General features: G+C 44.2%; 1 protein-coding gene across 5 annotated transcripts in view; it reads right to left on the reverse strand.

The window, feature by feature from the left end:
* CDC42SE2 (CDC42 small effector 2) overlaps positions 1–15,005 on the reverse strand; it is a 100,001-nt gene that overhangs the window by 8,645 nt on the left and 76,351 nt on the right. For all 5 annotated transcript variants that reach the window (XM_079995900.1, XM_079995898.1, XM_079995897.1 and 2 more), the window contains exon 3: positions 4,855–4,956. In XM_079995900.1, coding sequence (XP_079852026.1) covers positions 4,855–4,956 — 102 coding nt within the window. The remainder of the gene's footprint in view (positions 1–4,854; positions 4,957–15,005) is intronic.

A 15,005-nucleotide genomic window follows, 5' to 3' on the forward strand; every position in this document is an offset into this window, starting at 1 on the left:
GCTGGCCATTTATGAAGCATTTTGACGCTGGAGACATCTACTAATAGGGGCACAACACAAGATACAGGTGTGCACAGACCATAAGAACCTGGAATACTGGAGGACGGCAAGGGTACTCAACCAGAGACAAGTGCGATGGGCACAGGAGTTTTCCAAGTTCCATTTTGAAATTCGCTACGTACCAGGGGAAGAAAACGTAAGGGCGGACGCTCTCTCCCGGAAGCCAGAATATATGGAGGGAGAGGGAGCGCCGGAAGAAAGACATGTGATACCCAAGGACCACTGGGTGTGTGGGGCAGTATTGGTTGGGCAACGAGAACTGGTAGAGGGGACCGAGGGCGACGAGTACGCCCAAAACAAGCTCAGAGAGCTCAGGGGAGCAAGGGAAAACCCGGGGCGTTTTGAGGGAAAAAATGGGGCGCTGTACTACTGGGGGGCGTTGCATATACCAGAGGGGCAATTGAGAAGCAGAGTACTCAAACAATTACACGACAGCCCCACGGCGGGACATTTTGGTCACCACAAAACCATGTTGCTAGTCACCAGGCAGTTCTGGTGGCCAAAGGTGAGGGAAGATGTAGGGGAATACGTCAGGGGGTGCGACTGCTGCCAGCGAGCCAAAGGGGAGAGGGCAACACCAGCGGGGTTGCTGGAACCATTACCCACACCAGAAAGGCCATGGGAGGCAGTGTCCATAGATTTTATGACAGATTTGCCCAAATCTAGGGGGAAAACGGCGGTCATGGTAGTAGTCGACTTGTTAACTAAGATGTGCCATTTTATAGCTTGCTCACATGCGGTGACGGCGGAGGAAACCGCCAGGCTGTTTGTAGAACACATTTTTAGGTTGCATGGCGCCCCCTTGAGGGTGGTCTCTGACAGAGGAAAAGAATTCACGTCCAGGTTCTGGAGGAAGCTCATGAGCCTACTGCATGTGGAGGTCAATTTCTCAACGGCCAGACACCCAGAAACCAACGGGCAAGCGGAAAGGGCAAACAGCATTTTGAGGTGTTATGTCAATGAGAGGGAGAGTGACTGGGTAGAAAAATTAGCCCTGGCCGAATTTGCCTACAATAATGCCGAGCATGTGTCCACGGGCATGAGTCCATTTATGGCCAATTATGGTTGTCACCCAAGGGCCTTTCCAGGGGGAGGGGAGGAAAGATGGAGTGTACTGGCGGCGGAACATTTCGTAGAAGAAATGGAAGCTATACACCAACAGCTTAAGTTGAATTTAGAGAGGGCTAAGGAAGTGTACAAAAGGCAGGCAGATAGGAGCAGGAGGGAAGGAGAGACCATAAGGGTTGGGGACTGGGTGTGGTTGTCAACACAAGGGTTACCGTTCAAGGGAGGTTGCAAGAAATTGAGACCGAGATGACTGGGACCCTTCGAGGTTACACAACAGGTGAATCCGGTGGCCTTTAGGCTCAACCTGCCGGACAACATGAAACTACATCCAGTATTTCATAGATCGTTACTATCACCATACAGGGAAGGGCGGGAATTTCAGGGATGAGAGGGAGAGGTTCCTGCGGCACCACAAGTAGATGAGAGGGAGCGCAGCAGTCATGTAGCAGAAATACTCGATTCAAGGTGGAAGGGTAAACAGGTGGAGTACCTAGTGGCATGGGAAGGGGCACCGGAGTCAGAAAATGCATGGGTACCAGCGGAAACCATCAAGGATGAGTTTCTCTTGGGAGAGTTTCACCATAGGTTCCCAAGGAGGCCCAAACCCTTAGCTAGGTTCTGGGAGGAGCAATTTGGCACCACAGACGATGAAGAGGAGTTTGAGGGATTTCCGGACTCTGGGCAGGAAGAGGAAGAAGAATCTGAAGAGGGGGAATCAGATTGGGAAGATTTTTCAGGAAGACGGGATAGTAGTAGGTGGAGAGCAGTTTTCGAGTCATCAGAAGATGGGGGAGATTCTTTCCGGGGGTTCCCAGCCTCACCGCCCAAAGAAAGGGGGAGGACAGGGGGTGAGGGGGGTCCTGGAGGGGAGGTGGATGTCAGGGAACTGCCATCGGAGCTCAGGGTGGTGGAGAGGCTCTCGGATGCTGGGAGACCCTCGGATGCTGAGGAGGGAACCAGCAGGGGGAGAGCGAGAGTTTCCGCTGAAGAAGGAGGGAAGGAGGAGACAGCGTCGGAGGTGAGGCTCAGAGACGCTTCAAGCGAGACCAGCGGTGAGAGCTCAGGACCTCCCCTTGGAACGCCCACTCTGCGCAGAAAGCTGTCGCGCAGGGAATCAAGGAGGAGACTTTCTGTCAAAGAACTTTTATGTTGGAAGAAATTCAGGAAACGCCCACTGACGGATTCTGCCAGTGATTAAGGCAGCCACGCACTTATGGCTGTCTGGTTAGGGAGAGTTTAAAACTAACTACAAAACTGGGAGCGTTTTAGCGCTTACGCACAAGCAACCCCTTATCCCATTACAATAATAATATAAGAAAATGGCATTTATTACTGTGATTTGTAAGCCATGAATCAAAACAACCTTTAGGGAGAACAAACTTATTTGGGATAATTGGAATAAAGTTATGTGTGCAATAAATATGCAAAACAGCTTAGCATGAAGTCATAATAATATTGTACATGCATAATTTATTTTAAAAATGCAAGAATGTTATTCAGATTTTAAAATCAGATATTAGTATGCCCCTTTTTTGTAAGGTGAAATTTAAAATTCTCTTTATTTTTGCAATTTTTAAAATTGAAATATGTATTCTGGGAGCTCGGATCCCCAAGCAGCATGAAATGAGGAGGTGATAAAGAGAACACCGATTTAAGGGCATTTGGATCTGTAACTTCAATGCAGCTCATTCCCCATGCCTTCACAGAAACCCCAAATCCATATAAGGAATGGACAGGGATTTCTCCAACCTTGTAAACACCTCTAATGCATTTTAAATATAGTGCTGTGCTGGCGGAACAAAAAACACAGGGAATTTGTTCCCTTTGTGCTTGTGCAGCAAGTTAACAGCCAAACCTGCTCTCCAATATGTGCAGCCTAAACCTCAATTATTCATCTCAATTCTAGGTTTGCAAACACCATCTCTGTCCTGCTCAGCGAAGATGTGAGTTCTTTTGATTCTTGCTTCTAGTGAACTATGTTAACATACGAATGTGTGACTTTAGGGATTTCTAGCTAGGGCTATCCAAGTTTTCTCCAGGATATTTCAAAGGTCATGCCAATCGAAGAATTTTAGAACAGCTGATTTGTTAATTTTATCAGTGGTGTGCGTTATTTTCCTTCGTTAGCAGGTCCTAGGTTTTTTTTCTTGTACAGTTAGATAGCTAGCTGCAGGCAAACACACATTTTGGCCTTTCAAGAAACAGTTTCAGCCTTTCCTTTGAAGAAACTAGTTAGCATACATTTTTACATGGCAGATTTGAGCCTATTAAAAAAATGATAAGAGTTTCTTGTACAATAAAAGGGATATAGGAAAGAGCATTTTGGGTTGCAAGAAGGAAGCTGAAGCTGTCTGTGCTCTAACATGCATTTTTTTATTACAGACTGACATCTTCTTGGGGAGAAAGTACAACATTTTCTGTTTACTAGACAACACTACAAATGTTCTGAAAAGAGAAGTGATATTATGCTTCTAACACTGTTTACCCCCCCCCTTACTTTGAAACAATCTATAATATGCCATTTAGGCTATCCGTGTTACAGGCTTTCTGATATTATTCATTTGAGTGAATCAGCTACAATACTCTTATATTTGATATGCTGGTGTGTTAAAGGTATAAATGAATCCATAATTTTCTTAATAGGATACACCAAGGCTACAGTCCTATATATAAACGTATTCAAACACAAGCACAATTACACTGTAAATATATACAGTGGTACCTCGGTTTTCTAACGTCTCAGAAGTTGAACGTTTCGGTTTTCGAATGCCAAAAACCCGGAAGTAACTGCTTTGGTTTTTGAATGCTTTTTGGAAGTCGAACGTGCCACGTGGCTTCCATATTGAGTTTTCCATAAGTAAATGCATCCAGAAATAAATGCTTCAGTTTTCGAATGTTTCAGAAGTTGAACGGTCTTCCGGAATGGATTACATTCGAAAACTGAGGTACCACTGTATTTGTTTTCTAGCTGCCCATGAAGAAGACTTCTTTAACTAATTACAAATGCTGATTCCCTCCTGCCCTCCTGAATATATACTGCCTCGTAAGAGCTGCAAAATGGCGTGGCCAAAAGGCATCCAACCTATTTTTGGCATTAAAATATAAGTAATTGAGCATCTGTGTCATCTTGTAAAAAAAATTGAAGCAATATTTTACGTCACATCTCTAATCTTTAGTGTAGGGTGGACTACACTACAAATCTAAATTGTTTAATGTTTCAGGATATATACATATTCAAGGATCCAGTCTAAAATGCTGCAGGGATGGGGTGCAAGGTTCACAGGCTATGAAGAACTTACTCACAAATTTATTGACAGCTGCATGCATTATTATAGCTAGGAAGTGGAAGGGCCAAGCGGAATATAAAATGGAAGAATGGTATAAAGAGGTTTGGGATATAGCTATTAAATTAACATGTGCCATTAAGGCAAGACAGGGAATATGTGGGAGAAATTATTTTGAGGAGATATGGAGGGTGTTTGTAGAATTTGTACTTTTAAAAGGGAAAGGGGTCAAACCATCGCAAGGTGTTGAAATTTTGGGAGGTTGGATAGTTACCATGGAATGGTCTCGGCGGTCGGGTGCACATTTTTCTTCTTTATTTATTTATGGTTATTACTTTGTCAAAAAAATGTATAAAATGTAAATAAATGTATAAAATATAAAGAAAAGAAAAAAGCTGGAAAAATAAAATAAAATGTTGCAGGATTCCTGGCAAAAACTTACCGAATTCATTCCACTAAAGAGATCTCCTGAACCTACATGAGCTGTGTGAACAAAGTTTGTTGGCTCACCAATCATACTCCGATCGATTCGCCGCCGTCTTTTCTGAAAGGGGAGAAAAAGACACCAGTTTCATTCAAAGGCAAATAAGGTTTAAATATGAAGCATGAGCCAAATAATAAATGCAACTGGAAACTTACTCTTAACCAGTGCTTTCTTTCCTTCTAAAAAAAATGTTTAGGGGTACTCTCTTTTTGACTCAAGAAAATCACCATTTTAAAGTTCAAATCGGGAAAAATAAATACAGAAAAAGTACAAAGATTCACAAAATGTTTAGGGGTATGCGTACCCCTGCGTACCCCCAGAAAAAAGCACTGCTTTTAACTGCTTGCAAAGAGTTTAATGCATTTTAGTTCAGAACTCATCTTCTTGCTTGAAAGCACCATCCATGGTGTGTTTTTAAACAGCTCACATTGCCTCTGTAAGCCTAGGTCAATTCATATACTTTTCCAGAGATGAGGCATACTCCTGGTGTCCTCATTCTTTGTATCACATTTGGGTAGCTGACTTCTCCGTGGTCCATATTTCATAACTTAATTTCTTTGTAATTGTTTAGAAGTGCAAGTATAAGATGCGTGTGCAAGACAGGAGTCAGCAAAGGTATATCAAGGAGGAGTCAATTCTAACTCTGTTTATAAAAGTAAAGAGACCCCTGACCATTAGGTCCAGTTGTGGCTGACTCGGGGGTTGCAGCGCTCATCTCACTTTATTGGCCGAGGGAGCTGGCGTACATGTGGCCAGCATGACCAAGCTGCTTCTGGCGAACCAGAGCAGCGCACGGAAACACCGTTTGCCTTCCTGCCGGAGCAGTGACTATTTATCTATTTACACTTTGACGTGCTTTCAAACTGCTAGGTTGGCAGGAGCAGGGACCGAGCAATGGGAGCTCACCCCGTTGCGGGGATTCGAACCGCCAACCTTCTGATTGGCAAGCCCAAGAGGCTTTGTGGTTTAACCCACAGCGCCACCCGCATCCCTCTGTACTCTGTTTATAATGTAGATCAAATGTTCCTCTTGTGCCTGGCTCCGTTCCTTTCTCCTTCTATACATATTCTATACAAGTCTGTAACTTGCCAAAGGGCTGACGAAAAGAGGTCCTCAACTGTTGAGCATAGAGGAGAGTTTAAAAAGAAAAACAGGAATCTTATGCTTTTTAAATTTTTAATGTTTTATTACCTTTTTATGTATGTTGGAAGCCACCCAGAGTGGCTGGGACAACCCAGTCAGATGGGTGGGGTACAAATAAATCATCATCATCATCATTATCATGTGTCTGGGGGAAAACCTGTTGTATGTATATGTTTAATCTGCTTTCACTTGATGCATGATAATTCCTTGTCTGAACTAGATATTTACTAGGACTTTTTGTGATTGCACTCACTGGTATGGAGTAGGGTTTTTTTTTGTGTGGGAGGGGGGTTGCTGCCATTGGTAGTCATTTTATGTTTGCACCCATGGCACTTTTATCAAGGTAAGAAGAGTACTGTTACCTCATCATCATGTTTTTAACTAAAGGATCACAGCTAATTTCTTTGTTTAATTACCACTTAACAACCTATTTGAACAGCTTGCTCTCTTTGAGAAAGCATAGTGTATTAAACTTTAATCTCCCGTGACTTCCATTTTTTCTAAGATGGAGCCAAATATCATGTTATTCCTAATATCAAGCAAATGCGACATTCTTATGCTGTGTGGTGAGGTCACCCTACAGTGTCAGCACAGAATTAAGTTTGTTTTCTAACAACTTAACACTGGATTTGCCCTCTAAGTTTTGTTTTTGTTTTGAAATCTGTTTAGCAAGACAGAATTGAAATCTCGGTTTAGTAATTTTCATTCCAACATCTAATACAAAATATTCTCATATCTATCAGTGAAGCAGAATCAAATAGGTAATTCTAGGCATGTATTTCTTTTTTTAAGAGCCAAAAAAAATTAACATTATGCAATTGCCCTGAAGAGTTTTCTTGAGCCCTTCACTGCTGGCCCTATAAACCTGCTCTCCATCACATATTTAAAGGGCTCAGTATCCTCCTACTCTTGGTATGTGATGAGATGGCAAGACCACCTAGAGCTCTGGGTGGGAGTTTACACGTCTCATCAGCAGGATTTTTTTGCTGTCCAAACACTGCCCCAGTTGAGTCACTGCAAATCAAAGCCACAGCTGAGAATACATCATGGGCCATAGCCCATAAAAGCAAAATATGTTTGGAATGAACTCGAGCCCACAACACGCATGCCCTTCTCCCAGGCCCCCCACTTATTCCGGATAACTAACACACCAGGATTTCTGGACTCCTTTACATGAATGTTAAGCATCTCAAAACATGCCAGATCTACAAAACAAAAACAAGACTGCTGGCCCTATAATCCTAAACACATGTACTTGTATGCAGACCCCATCAATGTCAATGGAATTTACTTTTTTTCAGGGCTTAAGATTGCACCCCCATCCTATTCTCCATTTTAGCCACTTCAAGAGAATGTTACCGAGGAACCTGTCAAATGGGAGAGGACAAAGGAGAGCGGCTTAAAAAATAACAATCCACACAATATTATGCTATTGAAGCTAATGCCAAGTAGGGTTGGGCGATATATCAATATATAATCCAAAACCGTTTTCAAGCCCCTATCATGATATCAGTTTCATAATTTTGACCTGGCAATATATTGCAAATCACTGTTTTGTGTGCGTGTGCAAAAAATGCAATGCAGGGAAAACCATGCAGCCAGCCAATGCCTCTATATAGCTCCATCCTTAATTCAGATATCGTGATATATCAGTATATCACCATGTTTAGCTGGAAATATATCACAATGCTGAAAACCATATATTGCCCAGCTCTAGTGTCAAGAGAGTACTGTATTTTTCACTCTATAAGATGCACCCAACCATAAGACGCACCTAGTTCTAGAGGAGGAGAACAAGAAAAAAAATGTTCTCTCCCTCTCTGCTCAGCGCCTCTCCAGTAAAGCGGGAGGAGAAACGGAAGGGGCTCCATTTCTCCTCCTGCTTTGCTGAGGGGACACTTCACAGCTTTCCGTCTCTGCACAGCGCCCCTTCAGCGAAGCGGCAGGAGAAATGGAAGAGGCTCCGTTCCTCCTGGCGCTTCGCTGAAGGGGCACTACAGAGAGAGGGAAAGCTGTGCAGCGGCTTTCTTGCAAAGCGAAGCCAGGAGAGCAAGAGGGATCAATCCCTCTTGCTCTCCTGGCTTCAATGAAAGCAACGCGAAGCCTCCTGAGCGCAGCGGGAGCACTCCCGCTGCACTCAGGAAGCTTCAGGCGGCTATCCCTGAAGCCAGGAGAGCAAGAGGGAGCAGTGCGCCCCGATTCCTCTCGCTCTCCTGGCTTCAGGGATAGCTGTGCAGCCTGCATTCGCTCCATAAGAGACACAGACATTTCCCCTTACTTTTTAGGAGGGGGAAAGTGTGTCTTATAGAGCGAAAAATACGGTACTTCTAGCACACAGCTAGAGGTGTCTTCCAGACATTTCCCCTTGCTGACCCAGAGAAAAATCAGCCTAAAGTTAAAAGGTAAAGGTACCCCCTGACCGTTAGGTCCAGTTGTAGATGACTGGGGTTGTGGTGCTCAGCTCGCTTTACTGGCCGAGGGAGCCGGCGTTTGTCCGTAGACAGCTTCCAGGTCATGTGGCCAGCATGACTAAGCCGCTTCTGGTGAACCAGAGCAGCACACGGAAACACCGTTTACCTTCCCGCCAGAGTGGTACCTATTTATCTACTTGCACTTGACGTATTTTCAAACTACTATGTGGGTGGAAGCTGGGACCGAACAACGGGAGCTCACCCCACCACGGGGATTCGAACCGCTGACCTTCTGATTGGCAAGCCCAAGAGGCTCAGATAACCAAAGGGTCCTCCTGGATTAGGCCAAAGCCCAATTAGTCCAGCATCCTGTTGCCACAATGACAAACCAGATGCCCACAGGAAGCCCAGAAGCAGAACAGGAAGCCCAAGAACACTCTGCTCACCTGTGACTGACTGGTGGCCATCACTCTCTCATGGGGGCGAATTTCACAAACACAATTATCTTGCTAGCGTAGCATGTATACTTATTCTCTAGATAAAGGTAAAGGTAAAGGGACCCCTGACCATTAGGTCCAGTCGCGGATGACTCTGGGGTTGCGGCGTTCATCTAGTTTTATTGGCCAAGGGAGCCGGCGTACAGCTTCCGGGTCATGTGGCCAGCATGACTAAGCCACTTCTGGCGAACCACAGCAGCGCACGGAAAGGCCGTTTACCTTCCCGCCGGAGTGGTACCTATTTATCTACTTACACTTGATGTGATTTCGAACTGCTAGGTTGGCAGGAGCAGGGACCGAGCAACGGGAGCTCATCCCGTTACGGGGATTTGAACAGCCGACCTGATAGGCAAGCCCTAGGTTATGTGGTTTAACCCACAGCACCACCCGTGTCCCTATGCTCTAGATAGGACAGTCATAATCCCCTGGGTCACCATGGAAGGACGTGTGGATCCAGAATTGCCCTTCACAGTCACTTATATTATAACCCCCTCTCCCATCTGCCCTCAGTCTGCACTGATGAGTCAGACTGAAGAGACTTCCCCTAAACAGCCTGACAGTAGGATTGTTAACGAAGATGCATATGTTTCTCACCATTAAAGGCATTTAAGCATCTACACGGATCTATCATTCACAGGTTTTTGTGTGGTTTTGGCTAAGATTCAAATGAACACTGAGATCACAAAAGCAGGCAGTTCTCTGAATTGAAGTTTGGTCTGTGCCATAGACACCGAAGAAGCAGAGATCGCCAGTGTCAAAGCAATGATTCTTCAACATCAACTTTGTTGGACTGGTCATGTTGTTCAGATGCCTGATTATCGTTTTCCAAAGCAACAACTCTATTCAAAACTTGAAAATGGAAAGCTGGAGGTCAACAAAAGAGGTTTAAAGACTCTCTTAAGGCAAATCTTTAAAAATGTAGTATACACACAGACAACTGGGAAACACTGGCCTGCGAGCGCTCCAGTTGAAGAACAGCCTTAACCAAAGGTGCCATGGGCTTTGAAGACGCTCAAACTCAAGATGAGAAACGTGCTAAGAGGAAGCCATGTTTGGCAAACCCTCACCATGATCAACTCCCGCCTGGAAACCTATGTCCCCACTGTGGAAGGACGTGTGGATCCAGAACTGGCCTCCATAGTCACTTACGGACTCACTGTTAAGAGCGTGTTCATGGAAGACAATCTTACTCGGCTAAGAGTTATCGCCAAAGAAGAAGAATCCCCTGGGCATTCCACTGCCAACAATCATCTTGGAAATAAGGGTTTTATAACCTGTCCCCACCCCATTGGCTATATTATGAAAACAAGAAACTGCTTATATCAAGTCAGACCATCTAGTTCAGTACTGTCCACTGACTGGCAGTGGTTCTTGAGGGTTTCAGCAGTGGTCTTTTCCAGCTCTACTTGAAGACATCAAGGGCTCAACCTGGGCCACTGAGCTATGGCCTTCAACCAGGTTCTGAGTCTAGATGCTACAGAACCTAGTGGGCTTAATGTGAGAACCTATTCCTATTATTACCTCTACATGATCCTGTGGTTTATAGCTACTACCACTTGAAAAAACAAATCGGTGTTCTCTTTGATTCCCTTTTATGTATGTGTGTGATTCATGTCCTCTTTTTGGGGGGGGGGCAACTAGCCATGCTGTGTAACCCCAACCTGCATGATCCCGTGCAAAAACTGTTAATTTAGACACTTGTTTGGGATCAAAATTGGGGGTGGGAGGTGAGATGTCTTCCCAGTGACATTTCTTTTCAAAACATGGAGTCATGCCATATTGCAAGTCATCGCCTTCTCTTTTTTGACAATTTCTCTACCCATACATGGGGTGAACCTTTGAAAATACAGGCCCCAGTTACTATGGCAACCGAGGCACTAGTTGAAGTTGTTCCGTTTTAAAGCTGCTAAACACAAACGTCACACCCCCACAGAGCACTGCTAGAATATGCATAGGATCTAGTATCTCTCTCTCTCTCTCTCTGTGTGTATATATACATATATATATCAAATGTGCTTCTGTATCCTTTTCACTCCCACTCTTTCCCTTTCTTTCAGCGCCACTTAAAACAAGACCGTTTTCCTCTGTGGGAAGTTACAAAGGCAATACATGTACAGCATCACATTTTCTACCCACAAGCAATACCTGTGTAGGAAATTCAAAATGTGAGGAGCAGCTCTTAATGTAATTACTTACCTGCCTAACCCCGCCCCCTTTATAGATTTTAACGTTTCAAATACCTGGATTAAGTCAGTCTGGGAAAGTTTGCAAGGAAACCCCACCGCTAAGCCATGTACCGTATTTTTCGCTCTATAAGACGCACCAGACGACAAGACGTACCTAGTTTTTGGAGGAGGAAAACAAGGAAAAAAATATTCTGAATCTCAGAAGCCAGAACAGCAAGAGGGATCGCTGCGCAGTGAAAGCAGCAATCCCTCTTGCTGTTCTGGCTTCTGGGATAGCTGTGCAGCCTGCATTCGCTCCATAAGACGCACACACATTTCCCCTTACTTTTTAGGAGAGAAAAAGTGAGTCTTATAGAGCAAAAAATACGGTACTTGCCAAATTGCAGCTTTGATGAAAAATAAAATATGTTCTACAGTCCATCGCTTGAGCCAGGTAAACACTGTCCTGTCAAAGCTATATCTATCTCACCCCACCCTTTCTTCCAAACATACAAAGGGGAAAAGAGTCATGAAGGATTCGAAAGTTTGTTTTCAGCATTTTAATTGCTAACTGCTGCAAATACAGACATGGTTCAATTAGATGCATCTAACTTTCAAAGGATTATGATGGGCGGCTGGATTATTTATCTAATTAGCAGTATCAAATCTTCTGTATAACCTCAGCATGAACTTTTCTTCATGCTTTTACTTGCCTCGCTCATTTTCATCAACCCTTTTTCTATTTCTCAGTTATTTCTGTGTCTTTCAGCAGACAACTCTTCTTATTACATTTCTAGTTTACCTCCCTTATCTCCTGCCAAAGGATAAAGTGCAGGAGCATCAACAGTGTAATTGCTACCTAGAAAACTGACGCCAATGACCCACTAGGTGAAGCACATTAAGCAGAGGTATTCAGGTGGAAAATAACTTCTGCAGAGAACACATGCACTGCACTCGTCCTTTCTATACCATGCTTAGAGCATTTTATGCTACAGACAAACTAACAGCCATTCCTGCTTCCATGGGGAACCCTGGGAGATGTAGGCTGGAGAGTTAGGATATCTAACTGAGATCACCAAACCATGTTTCAGGATTCTTTGGAGAAAGCCATAATAATCAAACACGAATAGGAGTGGGATGCATAAACTATGTCACCTTCTGTTTCAATATTCACTGTCACTTTGATGGTCCACTGAAGTTGATCCCAGTTCATTTTCATGTCCACTGACACGAAGATATACTTTACACAGCACACAAAAGATGTGCTTATCTCAGCCATCAACAGATATTTAGAAATCTATTACATTCCCTGTATGTTCCATTTCAAAGTTAATGAATTTACAGAGGGGAAGTCTTTTGCAATGAAGAGCCTTGCAAAACCTTCAGACAAAGTCAAGGAAGTGACTAAGTAAAAGGTAAAGGTAAAGGACCCCTGGATGGTTAAGTCCAGTCAAAGGAGACTATGGCTTTGCGGGGCTCATCTTGTTTTCAGGCCAAGGGAGCCAGCGTTTGTCCACAGACAGCTTTCAGGGTCATGTGGTCAACATGACTAAACCACTTCTGGTGCAATGGAACACCATGACAGAAACCAGAGCACATGGAAAGCGCTGTTTGCCTTCCCACCACAGCGGTACCCATTTCAAAGTGCTATGTTAGCAGGAGCTGGGACAGAGCAACGGGAGCTCACCCCATCACAGGGATTCAAATTGTAGACCACAGCGCCACCCGCGTCCCGAATAAACAAGCACACAATCACTGCTACGTCCACCTGCCATTGTGAGGCTCAAAGCAATGAAGATGATGCCTCCCCAGCTGTTGCCATTGGCTGTGGGTTTCTTGTGATGTCACAAAAGCACTTGGCAACTGAGTGGATATTAAGGCAGGCCAAGGGGAATGCCGTTTTTTGTTTCCAGCAGGACAAACTTGGCGATGGATGTGACATTCAGCACTGCCCAGGTTTCTTCTACTTGGAGGAGGCAAAGTGGTGAATGGAAGGAGGCAATCCTCTGGCAGTGGGATGCTAGGGAGCAATAATAAGGCAAGTTTGCTTGCTTGAAGGCTGCTGGTATTCATGGTTGGAAGCTGGTGGGCGTTGGTGGATGGAAGCCAGTGGCTTTTGGATTCGGAAGTTGGTGGATGCTACAAGGCTAAAGCAGACTGATGTTTGTGGATGTTGGCTAATAGAAGTTCACCTTTGGAAGACAGTCAACAGAAGCCAGTGGATCTTTGTGGACTGCAGCCCAGGCACGAACGTGAATGTATGTCATCTTTTTGGATGTCAGCTGGTATAAGTTTGTGTGAGTACATGGGAGGTTTCAAATGTGATTGAGGCAGAATGGTGTTTCCATGTGCATGAATGTGATGTGTGAAAGGTAGATATTCATAAATAGATGGAACCCATGGGAGGGGGGATATTGGGTTAATGGAATCAGAGAATCAGGGAACAGAGTTTGGGAAGGACCATGAGGGTCATCTAGCGCAACCCTTTAGAATGCAGGAATCTTTTGCCAAATGTGGGCCTCAAATCCACTGGCATGCTTCCAAACTGCTAGCTTGGCAGGAGCTAAGACAGGGAACGGGAGCTCACTCCATCACAGGGATTCAAACCGCCGACCTTCTCATCGGCAAGCCCAAGAGGCCCAGTGGTTTAGACCACACCGCCACCTGTGTCCCTCTTAAATTGTAAACGGTGTTTCCGTGCGCTCTGATTTCCATCACGGTGTTCTGTTGCGCCAGAAGCGGCTTAGTCCTGCTGGCCACATGACCCAGAAAGCTGTCTGTGATCAAACACTGGCTCCCTCAGTCTGAAAGCAAGATGAGAGCTGCAACCCCATAGTCACCTTTGACTGGACTTAACCGTCCAGGAGTCCTTTACCTTTTTTGACTAAGTAAGGACCCACCACAAAGCCATGTATGTCTTTAAACCTAAGCATGTAAGTTCTGTTGAATTCAGTGGGGATCACTCCCAGGTAAGATGGCAGCTACGTTGATTTCACACTTCAGTTTAAATTTGTCATCCTATATATAATTTCACTCACACAGGCAGTGGGTGGGAGAAAGTTTAGTTATGTCAGGAAAACTTTGGGCAGGGATAAAGAAAATCACTTTGTTGAAAAACAGGTTACAAAAAAATTACAAAACTAACCCATAGCCCATCTCTATGCCCAACCCACTTATAAAAGAGGCAGAAAAACCAAGAAGCAGCCCGTAGTCGAAAGAAAATGGAAGGAAAAAAGGAAGAGAAGTTAGCAACAGAGGAACCTGAGTAATATGACAATGAACGCAGAAGGTCCAGCACAATTCAAAATGCACATATAAAGGGAAGTGAGGTTTTGAGGAGTATCGTTTTTATTACTAGCATTATATTTTTAAGCATCAAAGATCAAACATGCCACTGACCCACTAGGTGAGGGGAAAATCTGTTGTATTTCTCTTGTTCCAAATATTGTCAATCTGCAGTCTAGTCTTTTACAGCCAGATGTCTGGGTTTTTGTTGGGGATTTTGTTGTCATTCTTTAAACAGATCCTGATTTTGTACAAAACTAATCATCATACTTTGAAAGCAAAGACCTCACACACTGATGTTGCTCTGCTGAATCACAAAGTTCCTTTTCTTTTTAGCTGGCTCAGCACACCGTCACCTTAGCAATCTTTTAAAGTGAAGAATGCAGCCTCTAAACTGTTTACCCACTATGCCATTATGTTGTGGTGGTCTTAGTCATCACATGATAAACTAGCAATTTTGGGGCATGCTTCTTAAACAAACAGAAGCATTTGTCAGATGATTCCTGAAAAATAATAGTTCTTTCAAGAAGCATGTTTAGACTGGATGACAGGGGGAAAGAATTCATCTGTCATTCTAAAGCTCTGCTCAAGCTCCATTAAGTATCTTT

The sequence above is a fragment of the Podarcis cretensis genome (assembly GCF_951804945.1).
Source record: "Podarcis cretensis genome assembly, chromosome: 11".
In the NCBI taxonomy this organism is placed as follows: Eukaryota; Metazoa; Chordata; class Lepidosauria; order Squamata; family Lacertidae; genus Podarcis; species Podarcis cretensis.